At 40.2% G+C, this 22,123-nt stretch overlaps 2 protein-coding genes across 3 annotated transcripts; one reads left to right on the plus strand and one right to left on the minus strand.

The window, feature by feature from the left end:
• LOC138602250 (SOSS complex subunit C-like) lies at positions 1–2,512 on the minus strand. Its single transcript, XM_069673692.1, has 4 exons — positions 2,144–2,512; positions 1,601–1,697; positions 1,367–1,454; positions 1–893 (listed from the first exon to the last, which is right to left on the minus strand). Exons 1-4 carry the CDS (start codon positions 2,166–2,168, stop codon positions 795–797), a joined length of 309 nt encoding a protein of 102 aa, XP_069529793.1. The 5' UTR covers positions 2,169–2,512; the 3' UTR covers positions 1–794.
• Positions 2,513–2,911: 399 nt separating this feature from the next.
• On the plus strand, positions 2,912–21,944 carry snx30 (sorting nexin family member 30). Of its 2 annotated transcripts, XM_069673727.1 has the most exons (9): positions 2,912–3,151; positions 5,859–6,074; positions 9,970–10,080; positions 10,204–10,362; positions 11,032–11,221; positions 13,871–14,070; positions 15,424–15,513; positions 15,903–16,055; positions 17,726–21,944. In XM_069673727.1, the coding sequence occupies exons 1-9, from the start codon at positions 3,029–3,031 to the stop codon at positions 17,801–17,803; spliced, it is 1,320 nt and encodes a 439-aa protein (XP_069529828.1). In that variant the 5' UTR covers positions 2,912–3,028; the 3' UTR covers positions 17,804–21,944. The 2 variants fall into 2 exon arrangements, with proteins under 2 accessions (XP_069529828.1, XP_069529829.1); XM_069673728.1 differs by lacking the exon at positions 17,726–21,944 and having other exon boundaries at positions 15,870–15,932.
• Positions 21,945–22,123: the final 179 nt, after the last annotated feature.

The following is a 22,123-nucleotide window of genomic DNA, read 5'->3' on the forward strand; positions in this document are numbered from 1 at the left end:
TAGGTTAAGCAAAGCCTTTATTTTCATTTTAAGGAAGAAAACAAATCCTTGTGTCATATAAAAATTCAATGTCAGGGACTCAGCTTTAATAATAAAAGACCTTAATAAATATGGACAGTTGCCAGAATGATTTAGAACACTTGCCTTCCTCAGGTAACACCCTACCCATGAATTAAGGACAGTTTTTTTATCCTTCACTTTCCTACTTCGAAGACTAGGTGGACACCAGAAGCATTGCTGTTATCCTGGGAAAAACCCTAGAATGTTAAAATTGCCAGTATTTTCATTTAACTATTTTTTATCGAGGCAAAGAAACCAACAAAACCCCCCCCAGAAATCTCCATATACAAACAGAAAACATTGAATTTATTTAATTAGTTTTATTTTCCAAATATCGATACAAATTCTTTACAAATGTAAAAAACCTGACAAAATGTGCATCTTGTGGAAAGATGTGAATAGTAAGAGTTATGATCGATAAGCCACACAGCAGGATTTCCAGTATAACTCTACAGTTTGTTTTAGCCTCTTGATGACTTCACAGGATGTTTCACAGTTATCTGGAAAATTTTACCAAATGTTTTGAAAGCTAAAATCAGCAGTCTGCGTGCTGGTCTGGAAAATGTAATGTGGATTCACACTCCCATGAGATTGTTTACAATATAATGACCGTCCATTAATCGCAGACTTAATAGAGGAAAATTGGGAGAGACATGAGTCCGATGTGCACATAGGTTGTTTCAAAGCTTTTGGTCTCACACCAGGCAGTGAGAGGGGCACAAAAGGTAAAAAGGTCAAGACTCGGGTTCCAGGCGTGGAATGACGGGGAGGATGAGGTTCCCGAACGAGGAGTCCTGAGTGATGAAGAAGCCCGATGAGTGTGTATGTGCATGCTGAAAGGGAAGACATGAAAATGAGGAGCTTCTAGATTATGTAGGGGATGAAGAAGATGTTGTTTAACTAGATGACGTTCTTGTGTTCGACAGAGTTTTGTTTTTAGCCTCTTTATACAAACAAAACCATTATCTCTCAGAGGGAGAGGGTTCAAGGCAACATAAACAATTCTCTCTCTCTCTCTCTGTCTTTCTCTCTTCAATAATGATTTTCATACATCTATTCAAGCTTGTGACTGGTATTGAGTTGGCATTTAAGTATGACTTATGGTTTACACAAAAACTGTTCTTGCATCAGAAGTACAACATTTTGTACTACATTAACTTAAATAAGTAAAATATTAATAAACATACCATGTCTTTTATTAGAATAGAAATGTTGTGTGACTAAATTAATATCAATTTGTTTTTCTACTTGTTATTGACTGGAAAAGTTGAGGAAAAGGATCTGTGGTGCTTTGTTTCTGCCTTACCTGCAGAGCAGCTTTCTGCTGGGCAGCGATGTGCTGCTGTTCTGCATTGTCTCTGAACTCCTTTACACTCGGTCTGGACAGAGAGATGCTACAGGAGGAGCAAGCAAGGAAAAGAGAGATAGTTTATGTTTATAAATATTCTAGATACACTAGATCAGTGGTGATAATTGTTTCTCAAAGGTTTTGATTAAGGGGAAACTCCTGATACCCCCTCTGACTGTACACTATCCATACCTGGCTCCTGGAGTGTTCATGGACTGACTCTGCATCAGCCGTCTCCTCTCTTTTTCCAGCTCAGCAATGATTGCCACCCGGGCCTTGTTAGGGAAGGCTGGATGGAGTAAAAAAAAGGGAGACTTTACAATATGTACCAGCTAACATCACTTCATCTAATGACAGGAAACGTTTGGATTAAATGAAAATAATAATCTGTTATTTTTGTCTTGTTGAATGTGAGATATAAATGTTACACAAAAGGGGTAAATATAGGATAGAATTGAATATAATTTAAGTAATTCAATGCCTTGCAAGCACAATATGTATGAATACAAGGATGATACTTTTACCCCCTGTTTTATAGCAACTGTTCTCTTTGAAAGAAACTACGAAAATTTGCAAGACAATTAATTATATGTTACAACAATTATACATAAATATTTTCCCAGGAGGAACCGAGGAGTAAAACGCTCTCAGGGGGTCAAGCAGTCAGGAACGCTAACGCACTGACAAAGACAAAGAACAATAACAATATCATATAAGCTAGACGATATTTATTACCTTGTCCTGGAGGATTAGTAGCCATGTCGGTACAGGAAGCAAGACGCAAGTCAGAATATAAAAAAGAAAGTACTATAAATGGTTTAGCTTAAGTTTTATTTGTCTGTTTTCTGCCGCCGCCTAGCTACTATTGTTGCACTGGTGGGTAACAGATAGTGATAAAAGTTCACCCCGAATGATAAATGTAACTTGAACTTGACCTGGATATATTATACAGAATGTATGCTTCTGTTTTACACCTATGTAACGGTAACTGAAAGTTAAAAATAACGATAAAACTCTCTTGTTATGTACGGCTGTTCAGTCGCATTTTGCCAAATGAAGCCGTGTACCGGTGTTTTCATTTCCTTGGCTTAGGTTGGAGTAAAAATAAAGAGGTCTCACTCTTCGGCTAGTTTCGGTAACCAAAATGTATGGTTGATTTCAGATCTTTGGCCTTCATGTGAAAAATAGGTTCCAGTCTTTTGACATTTAACTCAAAGAAGCATGATGGAATGCTACCTAATAACAACTAGGACAAAACTACTAAAAACTCGTTATACAGTCGTATATGATACAAACTAATACATTTGGAAAAAATATCACGCATAACTGTTTCAGTAAGACTTCAGTTATCTTCGCAATAGACGATCTTTAGCACGCCATTCGCTGTTTGTGGTCACGTGACAGATGTGTTTACATCCGGGTTCGTGTAGTTTAACCTCCGGAGCTGCGCAGTAGGAGTCAGCTGACAGTTGTGACCAACCAGCGGGTGTAACATCTCAACTGAGAGGAGCCTAAACGGAGGAAAAAATCTTCCTTCTGTCTGTACTAACGGTTTTATTCTCGGAGAACAGGAGAGCCGTTAACTCAGATACCCGGCCACGTCTTCCCGCTTCCCGCAGGATGAGTGTCGGCGCTCCGAGAGGCCTGTGCAGCTCGGGGCAGAAGCCCATCACGGAGATCATTCACCCGCTGTCCGCCGCCGAGGAGCCGCTCGCCGTCACCGTCAACGTCGGAGGGGAAAAGGTAGGGTCTGCTGGGGCTCCTTCAAGACCGGTTAGAATAAAGCCAAGGGATGGAGAGAGGACGGTTAATGAAACTAAACATCACACACTAACCTGTTTGCTGGCTGGCACAAATGTTAATGGTTTAATCCGTAAAGGAAGAAATAGCAATCTGATGAACGTTTAATGTAGACAACGGAGAATAAACACATAAATCGACGCCTTCATCGGTCACTGTTCGGTTAATTGTTTGAACCTAACGTCAACTCCCAATGACCGAAAATTAAAGTTTGCCACCAAATAATTGGATGAAAACATTGATCACAAGAATCAATTACTCTGTCATAGTAAGCAATGTTTTATAACTTACTTTTATCTTAATACAGCAATAAAAACACAAAAGCAATCAAGACAACCTAGGACGCTGAAAAGTAAAAGAGGGAGAAAATGTTAGTAATTATAATCATATTAATGTAAATACACACTCGTACACAGATGGTTAGTATGTGTATGGTGTTTACACCATGTAAACTGAATTATATTCTCACATGTGGTGCATTACACTCCAGTTTAAACACCAAGTTCCAGTTTAAACATCAGCCACTATGTACTGTGTAAACAACGATGGACCAAGCAAACAAATCAAGAAGCTTTTTTTCCCTTCCTGCTGTTTTTTTTTACTTAAATGTAACATGCTTTTCAGCCACGTTTGTTTTGCTGTTAATAATTGCCATGGAGCTGCTATTTGCGTCCTTGCAACAAGGCTACTTTAAATTGTAAGGTACTAATCTTTTCAAATTTTTTTAATACACACACATGCAGAGCCAATCACAGGTGAGAAGCATACATATACTATCAAAAAATATCAAATTTTGCTCCTAACCAAAGTATCAAAGTATCAACTTACTGCTAAGGGTACAGTCTTAGTTTCTTAACCTAAGAAAGCAAACATAACATAGCATAACACAACATAACATAACATATTTTAGTGATCATTAATGGCTGAGTTCCATTTCGACTCTTTGGTTTTAGGGTCCTGGAATTGTGCATGCTGGTTCCCTGTCACTGCCATGACTTACTTTGGCACTGGAATAGAAAGGAGCCATTGTTTATATCCTTGGAGGTTAAGAATTAGTCAAAATACCTGCTGTGAAAAAGGCCTATTAAAATAGTCATGAGGATATGATGAACAACCCTTCATCCTCCTCAGTTAAAATTGTAAAATAAGTTTACATTTAAAATAATTGTGAAGCCCTAAATGCAACATTATACTTCTCTGATAGGCGGAACTCCACATTATTTCCTTTCCCGTATCACAATATTGATTGTTACATGAATACATCTCTGCGTGCCGCTCTGTATCATAAACAAGTGTTTCCCCCAGTTTTACTCCTGCATTTGTCCTCAGTGTCTATCTAAGCTATGCTGGGCTGTATTGTGGTGGCCTGGTTGTTCATTCACAGTGATGTAATGATGCAACGCAATGCAATTATCTGAACTGTGATTACCAGTGCAGGTTAGCACCACAGTGTAAAAAAAAGAGCACTTACAACATCAGCAGCCTGTCGGTCTCTCTCTGTAATGGTGTACAGCAGCAAAGAGAGACAGAATGGTGTAATGTGGTCAGCGTGTGTTGGAGTGAGAGAGGAGGGACAGGGGTAGCACCTTCTGCAACTTCAGGTGAAAAGTGTGTGTGTGGCAGAAAAAGTGATTAAAGTTGAACATTAGCTTCCCAACATGCACCTTAACCCGTTCCTCTGGAGGAAAGTAGTTCCTTCCTCACGTGGGGTAAGATGACTACAAGTGTTGCAGGAGTGTTCATTTTGGTGAATCCAAATGCAGCTGTGCAGGTTGTAATGAGAGGTTTGGTTGGTCGATTCGGTTTGACGGTGCAGCCCTGCTGTCTCTGCGTTTTGCCTGCCTTCCTTTAGCTATGTTTACTTTTTGTCTTTGTTTATATTTAACATTCTGTTGCCTGCAGAAACTTAGTTTGCAAGTGAAATTTTAAGAGTGCTTTCTAAATGTGTGAAATAAATACAGCAGATTTTCCGTCTTCTTTCCACAGCTTCCTCTTTTGTCCACCTATTTGCCTTTTAATGGTTTTCTGATTACTCTTGCTGTGTTTGGATGAAGCCTCCTGGGAAATTGGATGTTTGCTCTTTACCTGTTAAAAAATGAGACAAATTGAAAGTGCTAGAACTAGTCTGGCAGCACGCGTTTCACACCTGAGGAATAGCGTAATCTTTGAATCATCAGATTAATAGTAATTTGATTTTAATACTATCAGTTTTTTTTTTTTTATCCAAATATTGATTGTATTAATTCATACATAGAACAGCTGAAAGTAGGAGGTAGAAATTAATGACACGTCACAGAAAGACAAAGCTGTGGCAACAATAGATTCTTTCTTCAAACATATAGAATAAAATATAATGGGGGTTACCTACAGATGATTTTTCTCCCCCAGTTGGATGTTTTTGTATTAAGGCTGTGAAAATGTGTCTGCGATCCACAGATGCTCCATTTCTCCCCCCTCATCCATCATTCAATTAGAGAAATGGGAGCAGTGTCAGATGGTGTAGGGTGTGTACGCTGCAGCCCGAATAAGAGCCCCATTGACAGAGAGAAACAACTGCGACACCATCAGTATCCATCTATCAGCTCTTTGTTTACAGCTCTTCTCATTGCAGCTTCTGAATTTGATGTCACCATTGTCTCTCTCCCTGCAGGAAGCCGGACTGACCAATGGCACGCCGGTTGAGACGTCGAGTCCCGCTTCTGCGTCCTCGCTCTTCAACAGGCTGCAGCTGGACGACGACCTGGAAGCAGACGTTCGAGACCCCTACGCCCTCACAGAAACCCGTGACCTTTTTGTCACAGTCGACGACCCGAAGAAGCACGTCTCCACCATGGAGACCTATATCACCTACAGAGTCTCCACCAAGGTCTGCTATTGGCTGGTGTCATGGTAACAATGTTACACCTGATTTTCTTTCAACAGTATGTGCTGTTTTTAAACTTATGTAGGGGTTTATAACAGCCCATAACAAACAATAACAACCAATATTTTAACCTTGTTGAGTCTCATTACTGGTTTTTAAAACTTCTTGGTAAAGTTCTGTAACAAATTAGCTGTGTCCCAATCCAGGGGCTGCATCCTTCTAAGGAGGCAGTCCATGGAGGATGCTCCATTCACAGCCTGTTTAGACCGTTAAAGCTGGACTGAAATGAGACAGTCTGGTCTACATTTGCGTCACCAGCTGTTACCCGCCCTTACCCTTGTGTCACCAAACGCCGCTCCTGTTGCCTAGCAACAGGTACCTAGCGGGCTAACAAGCTAGCATAACTAACGCCAAGTAAGTTAACCATTCATATCATTTTAAAGATAATTTGTTTCAAGGGCCCTTTTGTTTTTATAAACGTGTAACACTTGCTATTCGATTGAGTTGAAAACCAAAAACTTTCAAACTTAAATGTTTATTCCTCGGCTGTGTTAAAGTCCGCCATTTTGTTTGAATTGGTCCACAATGCATCTCGGGATATGTTAGGCCTACAAATGCGTCCTCCAATTCCCGGGCCACGAAGGCGCGGCACGGGAAACGTGGGCGCATTTGTTGGCCACTTCTGAAGGAGCCTTGAATTGGAACAGCCTTCGACATGCTTCTGTGATGCAATCGGCTTTCAAATACGACCTTCGAAGGCTATAGCCCCTGGATTTGTAAAAACGTGATTTATGTCATTTCTCAAAAATAAAGACATGTCCTGGGACATTCCTGGCTGCTGGTAGTCAGTCAGTTTCTCAGACTGTTAAAACTTTTTTTAAACTTTTAATTAAAACTTTAAATTCACTTTAACATTAAGTAGGTATTTGATAAGATGTAAGATTTGAAAGGCCAGTGTGAAAGGTACCCGTAGAGTTTGTTATCACTAGTAGTGGTTTTGATCAATGTTTTTATCAGCCAGTAGCTGCTTTGTATGTAATCCAAGCACACACATAAGCCGCGCGTACACACGATACATGCTACTGACTTTTTTTTGTGCTATTACAACTGATCAACAGTTTTTGGGCTGTAACATGCCAAAGGAGGGGAATAAGAAAGATGGCTAGCTGGTAGGGTTGGGCCAATAACTTCAGCTCTACACTAAAGCCCAATATCAGCCTACATGGCTGATGTGCCCTGTAAAGCCCCTTTCTCACTTGTCAAAAAACCTGCTAACACCCAGCTTTTTAGCTTAGTGGAAAAGATTACAATCGACATTCAGACCCGGATCAATTGACTCTGCAGTAGACCCGGGTTTTTTATCGCATCGGCTCCGATCGGCATGAATGGGAACATAAAACCTGTGTCGACGCAAGGGCTGGGTATCAATATGGATTTCTCAATTTGATTCGATTCCGATTCACATGGTCCTGATTCGATTCGTTTTCCGATCAGATTCAATTCGATATCGGTTTTTTTGGGGATATTTCAGTTACAATGTCAGTGTACCTCTAACCTGGTGCATTATCAAAATGTTTAATGTTTACAATAAGAATTGACCCCAAAGAAGTTACATCATATACTATTTAATTAACATGACCAACACAGCAGTCAACACAATATTAACAATTTTATAAATTAACCAGCTTATGAACTTTTTTCCAATTTCAGATCTTTAGTCCGTACATCTGGCTAATGGTTTTGATTAAACGAACTGGGCTTCAACTTGCACGAGATTTGGCCATGAGATCTCATTGCGCGAAGAACAAAGCCACACGAGAGTTATAGGGAAAGGCATACTGTATAACAACATGCCGAAAATACATTCGCGGCCAAAGCTGACGCTAACAGTGAGAAACATAAACATCAGTGCAAAACTAACTTGCATATTCATGGACGCACACATGATAAAAAGAGTCCGTCGGCGGATGTCTCTGTAGTAGCTGCAGTAAACAAGTCCAGGCATGTCTCACTCAGTGCCGCATTTCGAGGGGATGCGCTGAGTTGTGCTGCGTTCAGGAGCACTCAGAAATGTGAGTGATCAGACACAGATTTCTGGATTTATGAATCGATACTGGGTCATTCAAATGAGAATCGATCCAAATCGGAAAAAAAAGATTTTTTTAAACCCAGCCCTCGTTGAAGCTCTAATCTCAGCCCCCTTTCCGGCGTGATGCTATGCTCCGTTGGTAACTTCTGTGACTCCTTGTCATCTCAGCTACAAATTCCGCCTGTCTCCGTCCAACATCATTCCAAATTTGTCGCACCGAGTTTGATAAATAGACTGAAAGAGTAATAGATACAATAAGGACCTAACCATAACATCCTCACTGTTTGTGACGTCAGACAGTAACGCAGCAGAAGAGAGACCGGCAGGAGTATACTCCACTGGCAATGGGAAAAGAGACAATCAGCATTTATTAGCGGGCCTTCCCGGGTCTGAAAAACCTGCATCAACATGCTAATTTTGCTGGGAAAATTTTCATTTGTGATGTGTAAGAGAAAGTTTAAGTTTGCGCCCTGCTTATGTTTAGTTATAAAATCCCCTGCAAACCACGGGGAGTCTCTCCACCCAGGCTGCTGACAGCACTGTCAGCTGAAATGTCAATCACAGTGTACAACAGCAGTGCAGGTGAAACATTCCTGCCTGCTTCAAAGCGGTGTAGCCGACTTCACTGCCAGTCTTCGCTGGAGCAGAGAGGTAGCCGGCAGCCTGAAGTCAAGTTTCCCTGCCTGCTTCCATAACAGATAACTAGTTTAGTTAGTTTTGTTGCTTGTGGTCATTTTGACACTTCTGAGTAGAAAAGCCCCTCCTCCCTTACATTACAATTTTAGAAGTTGAACCCTGGACATCATCATATGCAACTCTACTGGTGAGCAAACATGGGCGCATGCAGCAGCACATACAGTGTGGCCCCCTTTTAGGTAAAGACTGTTTCCTAAGAGTTAATGGAACACAAAGGATTCCAGTAAGGAATAGATTTTCCTCTTAGCCACAAAAAATATATTCCAGAGAGGTGATGTTTTCAGTTTAGCAGGTTGATCCTTCTCTCTGCCAGTAAACGATGCTGGATGATCTCAGAGTCATCGCTCTGCCTGACGGAACTTAATTTGTTCTGACTTTCAGGAGGGTATCGTAGCGTTAGAGGCTTTTCCGTGCTTTAATGAAAGAAAGAGATTAGAGGGAGACCCTGCTGCTGGGTGGTGTCATGAAGACGGTTGCTATGTGCACTGTGGTGCTTCATCTCAGAGGCCCTAGACAAATATCACAGGCCAATATCAGCACAAAGTGTTAATTGAGAGCATGTGCGGGGTGTCTTTTAACACTCTCTTGTCAGAGAGAGAGAGAGAGAGAGAGAGAGAGAGAGAGAGAGAGAGAGAGAGAGAGAGAGAGAGAGAGAGAGAGAGAGAGAGAGAGAGAGAGAGAGAGAGAGAGAGAGAGAGAGAGAGAGAGAGAGAGAGAGAGAGAGAGAGAGAGAGAGAGAGAGAGAGAGAGAGAGAGAGAGAGTTTGTGCTCTGTCAGCTGTATTTCAAGGTCAGTAAGCCTGTACTAGTATTTCTTAATGGGCGAGGGTGAAAAGAGCCATGGCCGACCTCCAGTCTAATGTGTACATGCATTCTATTGCTGTGTGTACATACATTTTAACACAGCGAAAGCTGAGTTTAAAGAACTAAACTAATGAAAATAAATTAAGATTTCAGAAACACACAATAGGGCCCCTGTTGCACAAGCTAACATAGTTTTAGCCCCCTTTTTTAGAGTTATTTTAAATTTGGGGTCAGACTCAGACTTGGGCTCTAAGTAGGTATTTATGTACAGTTAGTCACATGTAACATTGCAAATATGTTTTTTCTCCAGACAACGCGGATAGAGTTCGACCTGCCGGAGTACTGCGTGCGACGGCGCTACCAGGACTTTGACTGGCTGAGGATCAAGTTGGAGGACAGTCAGCCAACCCACCTCATCCCTGTAGGTCAAACAAGCCCCAACATAAACTACTGTCCTGCTTTCCATCATAGAATACTTTTTAATTTACTCTCTCTCTGCTCTGCTTCTTCTCTTTTCTCCTCGGCCATCTCTCTTGGTCTCCAGCCGCTGCCAGAGAAGTTTGTGATGAAAGGTGTAGTCGATCGTTTTTCGGAGGAGTTCGTGGAGACGAGGATGAAAGCTCTGGACAAGTTTCTGAAGCGAGTTGCTGACCATCCTGTCCTTTCCTTCAACCCACATCTAAACGCTTTCCTGTCTGCCAAGGTAAGATAACGCAACGACTTCTTAATAAGAATTAATGTCAAGAATCACATTCGTAGCAACATTTTTATAGTGATGCAGGGGTTGGCATTGATCACCTCTGGCTGTGTGCTGCCAACATTTGCTGCTTCAGGCAGGGTAGTGGGTAGTTTTTTGAGTTAGAATTGCTCAACATTTATCACACAGGACTCACTATGAAGCAAACTGTGGTGCAATACTAAATGTTATCTCAGCAGCAATCTTTCAGCAAAATGCAATACCAGAAAGCACAAAGCTTGTGCTTGTGCTGCTTTGTGCTGTGTGTGTGTAACAGTGTATGAGCGTGAGCGTGTGTTTGTGCGTACGTGTGCTTGCTTCGCATCTGCCATCACTCACAAATTTTGTTCCTAAGTAGCTGAGACACAAGACAAGACTTTATTGATCCCTGTGAGGAAATGAGGTTGTAGCAGCAGTAAAATAATTGGACTTGGCAAAAGAAAGTGGGACATAAGCCTACACGAGTAGTATCATAGAGTAAAATGTGCCATAAAATTATAAAGGTAAAAAAACAACATAAGACATCCTGTTTTTCAGCAAATTAGATAGAAGAAACAAAGGGATAATTAACATGTATACAATATGTTAATACAATATGTATACAAAGTTTTTTTATCTCTGTATATCTGTTTGAAGGACCTGAACAAGAGACAGGGTCTGGCCCTGCTGACCAAGGTGGGCGAGTCAGTGAAGCACGTGGCTGGAGGATACAAGCTCCGGGCGCGGCCGGCTGAGTTCTGCGCCATGGGAGAATATCTGGACACCTTCAGCCAGAAACTAGGAACCATCGATCGCATCGCTCAGAGGATCCTCAAAGAGCAGTCAGGTATCAGACCAAAAGACAAGACTGACCATATAATAATTTTTTTTTGTCTTTATTGGACACTTCATAGAGACAGACAGAAAACATATTACAAGTTTTAATAAAACTGAGGCATAGCTTAAATTTAAAGTGTCAATCTCGAAGATTTACCAAATAAGGTCAAACACAGGCCAGGAAAAAAGTTTAAAAAAAAGTCAAATAATTGAACTGAGTGATGAATTTTATCATTCTTTTTTAAAAAATTTTTTTTTTATTTACAAATATGAGCCAATAATCATACAATCTTGTTACTTTTAACAAATCAACACTTTGTTGTTATGGATTACTCGTGTAAAGTGTTAGTGTCCTGTTTTAGTCACTGTGGATGCAATCTAACCGGAGCGGCAATGAGCGACGTCAAATGAAGCTTTGTCAGGTCTGTCCTCAAGAGGAGAAAAAAAACCTTTCAAAATGCTCGTTTTCGGCGCTGGTCTAGCTCAGTTGGTAGAGTAGACGCCCCATATACAGAGGTGACAGTCCTTGTTGCACTCATCGCAGGTTAGACTCCCGGTCTCCCAAACATTTGGTGCATGTCGTCCCCCACTCTCTCCTCCCAACATTTCCTGTCTTTCTTCAGCTGTCCTGTCGATTAAAGGCAAAAAGGCCCAAAAAATAATCTTTAAAAAAATAAAATGCTCGTTTGTTGAATGGAGTCGGATCGATCTGATGCATTCAAGGACTTTGGAAAATCTGAACGCTGAACGGCTTTCGTGACACAGCGTCAAGGGAATTTATCTAAAGCTGAATTTTAGATCTAAATTAGAGCTTTGACATTAATCCGAAAAGAATCAGGTACTGGAAAAAACAGCGCAAACAGAGCGGATCATAGGAAGATGAGGCTTCATAATGAAATGTGACCACATGTACAGAGGGAATTAGAAATAACGGTCTGTCTCTAACATAAGCCTGCTTCATATAAAAGCCTGGTACCCTCTGCAGCTGAGGTAAATAAAGGCCCCGCCCACTATTTGAGAATTTACTTTAAGTTTCGTTCTCTTTGGCGGCACCTTTGGTGATAAACGGTAATTGCGGGAGCACACTTCCCAGATATCCAGACAGTGTTGCATGTGTGACGTCCTCGGTTGGCTCTGGTTGTAATTCTTGATTTTCCTGGCTGACGGCCGCTTTTCTTTTTAGACTGTTTGCCTTCATCTGAGTGGAAATTGTATCTGTTTCTTTGTTTGTTCAGCCATAGTAGATTACTGTTTACTCACAACGCTTGAAGAAACCAGAAAAGCAGCCGCTTAGCTCCGTCTACCCTCTCTGGCAGACCAACCACTGCTTGGTGATGGAAAATGTGTCACTAACTAGACACCCAGTCCATAATAATACTATATACCGCAAGGCTTTCATCAGTGGGTCATAGGCTCAATCACCATTGTGTTACCTCATTCAGCGATAGATAGTGACTTAAAGGACATTTATTTAAATGAAAATCTTCGAGTTTATGTCTTTAAGCAATAAATAAATGGTACTATTAAAACTACATTTATTAATCAAAATGAATCCAAGAACTTTAGAAAGAATTTTATTGTAAATCAATTTGAAAAGACAAATAAATAGCTGGATTTATTTGTTATTTAATTTCATTTAAACATTATTAGTTTTACAAACACAAAAAAATAAGGATTTTTACTTAATTCTTCTTATATCATGTTTTTGTCTTTGCTATTTCTTTTACCTGTTCTGTTATATTTGACCTTGACCTCTTATTGTGGTGAAACCTTGCATTTAAGCTGTGGGATGTAACAAGCACTTTCACTTAAAGATCTGAAGCCACTTCTTTATACTTAGTTCTTCCAAAAATGTATTTTAGACACCAGAAGGCAACATTTTGAAACAGTGGTGTGTACAGCCTCAAGTTGTACTTTTTATACTCTCAGTAGAACTATTTGTATCGGCTTTACCAGGCTTGTGGTTAGCTTGTGTTAGCAAATGTTTGAGCCTTTAGCTGGATGGCTATCAGGAGGTTTTATGAATTTATCTTTAGTATTGACCCACTCAGAGCAGTGGTGTTTGGTTTGCAGAAAAACCCACAGACCTTTGGGCTTTGAGGTTGCAGAGTTGATAACTGCAGGCCTTACTCATGCATGACAAGTGATTCTGTAAATACCCATCATCTGCTGTGTGAAATGTTTGGTGTCACCATCTGCTTAGGTTTTAACCCCAGAAATGTGCGGTGTAAAGGAGAGGTCCTGGTTTCCATATGGGAGGAGAAAACATGGAAACTCTTGGAACTGTAGTGAAGGCCTGTGAGCTGAGTGTAAAAAGCAAATGCCATGAATGCTTGACTCAACAGCCTGGCTTCCAGCTCTCACCCTCTCTCTCATGTGTAATTTACAAATATAGATTTTGCAGTTGAGCATGCCGATCCCTCCGTATCCCCTGTGAGGACAGAGATAAAGTTCTTCTGTGATCTGTTTTCCGGTTCAGCAAGGTCTTGTGTTACTGCAGAGCATTAGTGGCTCAAAGTTAAACTGTGGACACAGAAAGAGAACACAGGTTACAAAGAAGAACACAAATTTAAAGACTTAAGTGTCTCTAAAGAACAAAAAGCAAAGCTCTTCTATTCTTCAACTTATGTTTGGCTGTCTAACCACCTCCCCCCACTAGAGTACCTGACAGAGCTGCGTGAGTATGGAACCGTGTACACAAGCTGGGCGGGGTCAGAGGAAGAGCTGCATCGCCCCCTGGAGGGCGTGGCCGGCTGCGTGACGACGTGCTGTGGAGCCCTGGAGGAGCAGTGTGAGAACATGGGCCAGGACTTCCTGCCTGTCCTCAGAGAGTACGTCCTCTACATAGAGTCCATGAAGGTAAGGGGCATGAGGGGTTTCAAACAATAAAGTTTGTGTTTGATTGATGTTCTCATGGAGCTTGATACAGCACAGTAAGTCTGCGCTTACAGCAGTTAGCCTTAGTGGTTTACCTTGGCATTGAAAAAACGAAAAAATGTACCCCTGGCTTCCACTGTGAAATAATAAATATTTAATTTCTAGTTTACAAAAGAAATGTGATAAAAAATCCGGAATATAAGTCGCACCGAAATATAAGACAGTCTTTTTTGGGGGGTATCCCAGAGGGAAAAAAGTTCTATTTCTATAGCTATTTATTAATAAAAACGTGTGTATAAGCTATTTCAACACTATTTCAGTTTATTTTCATTTAAAACACATTCAAAACACAAACAAATTACAGCCTACAATCTGTTTTTGCCATGTCGAGTTTGCAGCCTCTGGTAACGTTGATTGTTGTGAGGGTGGCGGCTGCAATGGCGATCATGAAGTTGCATGTCCGTTACGAAGCATTAGCAACAATCAAGATAGTTTTCCTCCCTTAAAACAGCGAGGAAAACACAAAACAGCACTGCCGTATTATAAATCGGAGACGCTGTAGCAGCTTGGACCGAGAAACAGTTTTCTGATGAGGTGTAACGTCACCACTGAACAAACGACAACTGTAGCTAGATTATAGCGCCATCGTCTACCTCTTTCTGCATATTATACTGGTATATTGGTTGCTCTGGTATATAGGACGCAGCTTACTTTTAGGAGGATGTATTAAAAGTGCGTCTTATACACCAAATTTTTATGGTACTTCATACTATTTTAACTACTATACTATTAACAGGAAATGTTGGCAGCTCTTGAGACATAGGCTTTTAAACAGACTGTGACTTTGGTATGTCCATGCTAAAAACACTTCATGTGGATAACAAGTGTTTTACATGATTTAACACTTTTCTTTGGTTTGTTTTCCAAGACGTTTATGGAGCTCATTCAAAGCCAACCCCCTTTTTTGCATCTCATTGCAGTGCAGGAGAGGCAAGAGCATCCTTCATAGATTTACAACCACCTAATCTGTTTTGAGTATTCTCCATTTTGTCCCCGTGCAATGTGAACATAATGCCAACTTAAAACATCCTTAGGTTAGCGTGTACAATGAATTGGGTCACAGCTACAGCCCTGTAATCTTATTTGACCCTAAATAAAGGAAGTAGCACCTGAGATGCTGCATGTGTCACGTCCTGTCCCTCCTCGAGCTCCTGATTCAGCATCTCTCTCTGTTTAACATTTTCACCTATTGGCTTGCTAAGAACTGTTAAACTATCTGTAAGTGTCCCAATTGCTGAGCAGTATAGAACTGTTGTGTGTTCTGCTTGATTACAGAATGTTTTGAGGAAGCGAGACCAGAGCCAGGCGGAGTATGAGGGCCGGCTAGAAGCAGCCATATTGCGCAAACAGGAAGACAGAACGCCAGTAAGCCTCCTCCTTCCTCTCATCTGACTCTGCAGCTCCTTTCACACATGGATGCCTTAAAGTTGCTGTTTTCAGTGTGGCCATTCCTTCCCTCCTTTGTACACATCATATGATACTTCAGACTAACACTGGTAAATGTAAATAAGGTTGACTAATCTTTTAAAAAAAAAATTCTTGGTGTTGATAGCATTAGTTGGATACCCTTTGGTAATAAATGATACTTGGCCCACAAATAAAAGTATTTTGTCACATAGTGACATTTCTCTAATACAACCCTCCCCTGCTGCACTCCTGCACCATCCAGACCCTGTGGCTGTAGTCCAGTAACCTTTAGTTTTGTATTATGTCCCCTGAAGGCCCCTGTAGCTATTTTCTCTGTCTTCCTGTAGATGCCAGTTGAGGTGGAGAAATGTCAGGACAAAGTGGAGTGTTTCAATGCTGACCTGAAGGCAGACTGGGAGCGCTGGCAGAGCAACAAGAGACAAGACTTCAAGCAGCTTCTCACCGGCATGGCCGACAAAAACATTAACCACTATGAAAAGGTACTAGCACTATGTAATGACAGTGCAAAGGCAGGAACTTTTATCTCTATGGGAAGATCACGTTGTCTTGTGATTTCTTATTTTAAACAGTAAAAAGGAAAAGTATTACCTTTATTATCTTCTAATATATCCACACATAGCAGCCAGTGCTTTAGGGCTCGGTTCGGGACTTTTCAGCTCTTTGTTCACACTTGTAAGTCATGACAGTCAAACAGCAGCGGCAGCACAATAGCAATTTTTATCAAAAAGAAACCATTTTCCTCTATCATTAGTTGTTGTCAAAAGGAACTATTTTGTACTTTTTGGGAGGCAACAAATTATGTGAAAGGACAATCTGGTTTGCATGTTTACTACACTAACACACACAAATAGAAATATAGAAAGTTAGAGTGAAAAAGAAGTAATTGTTTTGCCTGATTATAATCTGAAGAATGTTTATACTGGTACCATCATTATACCTGACTTACCAAAATAAGACTTAAAGGAGCAATTCTCCCCTGGAAAAAGCCACTGTCAGTCGAAGCTGGTGTTCTCTGTAATTGATAGAAGCAATAATATTTGAAATTGGTGCTGTAGCTGTGGAGAAAGTTGTACAAACAGCTCGTGGTTTCACTCATTCTACATTCCTACAACACCCAGAGTGCATTGCGCCCCTCCCTCTGAAAGGAATGGCCCAGCGAGAGATGCTGGAGTGAAAAACTACCGTATTTGGTGCAGGCAATGGCTCAGAGCAGCACAGAATCCGAAATACGACGAGAATGCACCGGTGGATCATCTAAAAAAACATATACAAAAAAGTCTACATTTCAAACCTGTCTATTTTGAACGAGACATGAATCAGTTATAAATGTGGATGTCTGAGGGGAAACCGGAGAGCAGGCAGCGTTTCAAGGCACCTTGGAACAAATGATTACATTTTACGGTATGTGTTTTTTTCAACTAAACACTGCAGACATCGAGGTGGGCGTCCTAGATTGGGGAAGTGTAGTTTAGCAAGCTCCCTGGCCCCTGCCAGATGATACGTTTTATGTAAGAAACATTTCTGAAAGGCTAAACAGTCATAGAATATGTTTTCAGTACTCTCTGCAGGAAAATATTAAGTTGGTACTCAAAAAGGATACCCAGCCCTAGTCATTGGCTATCAGTTTTATTTCAGACCACAGGTTCATGGTGAAGACAAAGTAATGTCAGTTCTTTTCACTTTAGGTTCAGTAATAAGATGAGAGCACCAGCTGAGCTTGATTGAGCTGTCAGTTGTTGATTTGTGTTTATCTGGGGTACAGTCACTAAACATGAAGGCTGTAGCAGAAATGCTTGTTCACTCTCTCACAGCTTCACACCTGTACAACAATAGTCTGACCTACTCTGCTGAAGTATTAAGGAGTTAAAATTATTTGCTTAAGGGGCCATGATGGCTCCTTTTTCACTTCCTCTCCCAGATTTAACTTTTTAGTAGGACACCGGTTAGACTAGCGACCCTGTTACACAAAGTGAGCATTCACACAAAGCTTAACAAGATGTAACAAGAACAAATAGAGTTTATATATTTACATGTAGCTGCCACAGATTATTACTGTGAAAATAAATGTGTTACTGCTCTCTCTCTTTCTCCTTCATCCACTTAAATTCTTCCTCTGTCGACTGTCTTCATCCATCTTCACCCTCTGCAGTGCCAGGCGGCGTGGGAGTCGCTCATAACTCTCCTCCAGGACAAACAGACTGAGGATAAAACGAGCGAGACGAACTGAAACATCCCCTTATGTCTCTGCCTTCCCCCCCTATCTGTACAACACACTCTCTCTCTCATGCCAAGGAAAAGGACCGAGCGGGCAGCAGACTTTTAGCTGCTGGAATCTGCCACTGTTCTCCTGTGAGATGACTGTACGAGGAGCATCGTCGTTCTCTGAGATCTGACTGACCGAGGAGGTAACAAAAGGTGCATTTTAGCACAGTGGGGAACAAGGAGAGACCTGCTATGTACAGACATTTTTCTTTGTCTTTTTTGTTGTTGTTCTTATTGACTTTTTCTACTTCTTATTTCCAATTAACAGTCGGTTGCCAATGCTGCTTGTGTTTATTTAACCACGGCCTCAGAGAGGCATGTTTTCCGTCTGTGTCTCCGTGTTCACATTAAGCAGAATGTGAAGGATAACTGTAGCGTCACATGCAGATAAGATAAAAGTGTTTTGTGTGGGCGGAAGTGAAATATGAACTTTTACAGAGCATGCCCAAGATTTTTTATTTCTGGTAAAAGCCTCTGGAAATGCAACACAACAACTCTCTACTGTAACAAAACTCATATTGGCTGTAAATCTATTGATATCTTCTAATTTAAAGGACCATACCTGTTTTTTGTGCATGTTTCAGCCCTTAAACCTTTACACCTGCCATTACTGTTTTACTTTGAGTCCATAAAGTTTATATTATTCCTATTTTCCCTGCAATCTATGTTATTATAAAAATCAACATGAGATACTTGAAATCTGCTGTGGGATCAGAGCATCATGACACAGCCTTGTGGTCAGGCAACAAATGGGCAGAGTAAAAGCAGTAGGTGTAGTAAAAGTCCTCCGTAAAAGCCTCTGATATTTCTTCAGAAGGGAAACATTGGGATGTATTTTTTTGATCCACATCCTTAAGGATAAATAGACATGAAGCAAAGCCTCATTTAACAATGACGACACAAGTATCGGTGTCTAAGTCGAATGTGGAAGTGTGAGAGCTGTTCAGGAAGTGATGCGGGGTTTTTACTCCGTGAAGCTCAGCAGACACACAGCAGATTTGACTGTTCATGTGTCCCAACAGAAGTGTAGCAGCACCACCTGGTGGTTAAACTGCTAATAGTTTTTAGTCTTTTGATACTGGTGGCTAAACAGTGAGCTACCTCTGCTAGTTTCTCTCCATATCATGTTTCATCTCTGTTCTTCACACAAAGGCTTTGACTCGGAAGAAAGCGGAAGCACACTCTGGGAAGATTTATCCAATGAAAGCACACAGAGGGAGATTATGGGTGATGTTTGACTTGATTGGTACTTAGGAAATAATATATTACAAATGTCAACTATTTTTTAAGTCAAATTGCCATTCCCTGCAATAATCTGCCTAAGTGACTAGATATTACCTAAAATAACCTTTAGAAATGAGTACAGAGTTTAGAGCCACCAGGTGAACATCTGTGAATATACAGAGGAATAATGAGCGTTGGGGCTTCTGGGAAGTCTGACAGGAGCTGTATACCATTGCTCAAAGGAGTTTAGTAAAAGCTCATACAAACACAGTAATACACCCTAAACTATTTAATATGAGACTAAATAACTCACTTCCAAGGTAATGATTTAGTTTGGTTAACTCCTGACCCAGAGCAGTGTGATGATTTAGCCTGGCCTGCACAGCTGTGACTCATGGGGAACATTTTCATGACGCTGAAGCAGAATGCATCACATATGAACAACAGCGCTTTTGCGTCAAACTTGTTTCCTCTTTTTCGAAAGGGGTTTAAAATAATGCTGATGTGGCCTTAAAGGAGAAATCCATTCTGAGGTATTCTATCAGATATCAGTGCATCATCTTTGCTTAACTTACTATATTTAATGATTTCACACTTTTCCTTGAAATGGCTTTCAACCGTGGAGGTATTGTTTTTCCTTTTGATCATTCTTCCCTCCCTCCTCAGCTGTACTGCGAGCTCATTACACTCAGCCTAAAGTAGCAAAAAACTTGACCAATGACCAGGGACATCTCCCAAAACAAATTAAAAAAGATAATATTTTCAGTTTATTTGTTGAACAGATCCCACTGCATTGTGGCCACAAAAACAGAAAAATAAATGTATTTATCCAACAAATGTAATAACTTTCTGTTTCATATCGAGTTCCTTTAGTGTCATTTCATTTATTCCCGGATTTTAGATATAAGGTGCTGATTTTTTGTGCTGTTTACTTAGAGGCTTTGTTCTGCTGTGTTTTAGTCGTTCCTTTTAAATGTCTCTGAATGCCTCTTGCACAGGTTTTGTTGGCTGATGTCAGAGCCTGCCGTCAGTGTAGCCAAAGGCAGCGATGAGAGGAAGTGACAGTGGCTGCTTGCTGACTGGTTTTTCTGTGTTTTTGTGAGTTCTCTTTTTCTTCGTCCTACAAGTTTTTGCCAGCTATCTTTCAAAGCAAGAAGTAGCCACTGTTTCAGAGACATATGAAGAAAATGTAATTTTTATTAAGACCATTTAAATGCAGCCAGTAAGATGGAGAAAAGCTTTCTGTGTAGCTGTGGTTCAGTGTCAAGGCAGCTACAGCAGACGGTACTACGGATGCACTGATGCTGAAATACTGTATTTACACTAAAATCGTTTCTTTCATATATAGCTACTGTAGAAGACTTCTATTTTAGTTCCCCAACTACTGTTTTTAAATACTGTTCCAATTATGAACTTGCATTAACATAAACTAAAGATATTTTGTTGACCTCAAACTGTTCAGTTAGGAACAGCAACAATTCAGGAAAAGTAACTGAAAAGAAAAGTAATGCATCGTTATTAGGCAATTACAAAGGTACCTACTATGGGGCAGTTTTTATGAGCGGGTCCCCAATTTTTTTTTAAAGTTGAAACTCCACAGGACACCTTTAAACCTGACTGTCTCATCAGACTCTATAAAGTTTTACATTTCAAAATATGATCTCCATTTCACATTACAGCGCTGAACTGGGGAACACTATCAGAAATGAAAGCAAGTATATGCATCTAGTCACTAAAGGACTAAGAAATAGAAAATGTAGCAACATAATGAAAGTTTAAAAAAGGTTTAGGTCTGCATTATTTTCTGGATCACATCTGTACTTGGTGTCTGTATGGTTTGCAGCTGAACATTGTGAATCATGGCAGTGATTTTACAAAACGAGGCATCAGTGCATCCGTACACTTTCCTGCTATCTGGTGTGAATGAAGTAACTGTACAGACCTGATGAAGTGACCTGACCTAAGCTAAGCAATGAACCTTGGGATCATTTAGACTTGATTAGATTTCTTTTTGCTCTAATGGCAATATGCTGTATATCCGATATACCCCAATGCACAGCTCAATTATATGTCTATTTTTGTATAAAAGAACATGACATCACTAATACAATAAGACATTTTGGAAGGTTTAAACCATAATGTAAATTTTTTTAACCAAAATATGATGAATGCACCATTTTATTTTAGGTGCTGACTGGAGCCCCAGCAATAGTTATGCGATTAATGTAATTCTTACTCACAGCCATTGTAAAATTGCCATCTCATGCTGTGTGCCTGCTGATTTACTTTTGCACTATAGCACCTGAAAGAAAGGTCTGCTAAAGAAATATAAAAACAAAACTAAAAGGCTTTCTTTCAGGTGTCAAAATTGACAAAAAAAAAATCTGGTTTCAAGTAGTTTGAGACACATTTTATGTCTCAGTTTGGAAAGTTGTTTCTGTAATGTTAAGAAAGGCATCGTCTGCATACAGGGACAACGTAACGTTGGCTGTAAAGACCGGAGAGGCTGGCGTTATTTTTGCTTTTCTCTTAAGTTTAAATGAAATGTTTCAAAGCCAAATGTCCCCGCTCATTTCCTCCTGTGGTCCTCATACATTCACACATGAAGAGTAAATCTGATTTGCAGCACAGGACAGACCTGATCAATCAAACCTGTATGAAAGGTTAAAGTCAGACGACTAATGAACGTTTGAATCCGGCTTTAGTCTGTATTTCTGTTCCCCTTCAGTGTGTACTGTTTACGTTCAGAGTTTTTATTGTACATTTGGATGTTAATAACATCATGTTGTAATTATAAATAAGCTTGTATATTGATGTTGTTTTGATGCAATTTATCTTTACCTCAAATGATTTTTTGGATATATTGGACCAATAATAAAAAGAACGAATGCATTTTATACCGCTCAAGTTACATTTTTTTCTTCTGTAAAATATTCTGTTTTTTTTAGTAGCACAAAAAATATTATTTGATTTGATGAAAATACAATTAGGTAATTATGATCTGACCAGGAAGTTATATAAACAGAATTTCAACTGGTTTAGACTTTTCAAATGCAATGCT

This window comes from Semicossyphus pulcher, unplaced genomic scaffold (genome assembly GCF_022749685.1).
Source record: "Semicossyphus pulcher isolate SPU_LCO1_2020_fin unplaced genomic scaffold, fSemPul1.0.p SCAF_22, whole genome shotgun sequence".
In the NCBI taxonomy this organism is placed as follows: Eukaryota; Metazoa; Chordata; class Actinopteri; order Labriformes; family Labridae; genus Semicossyphus; species Semicossyphus pulcher.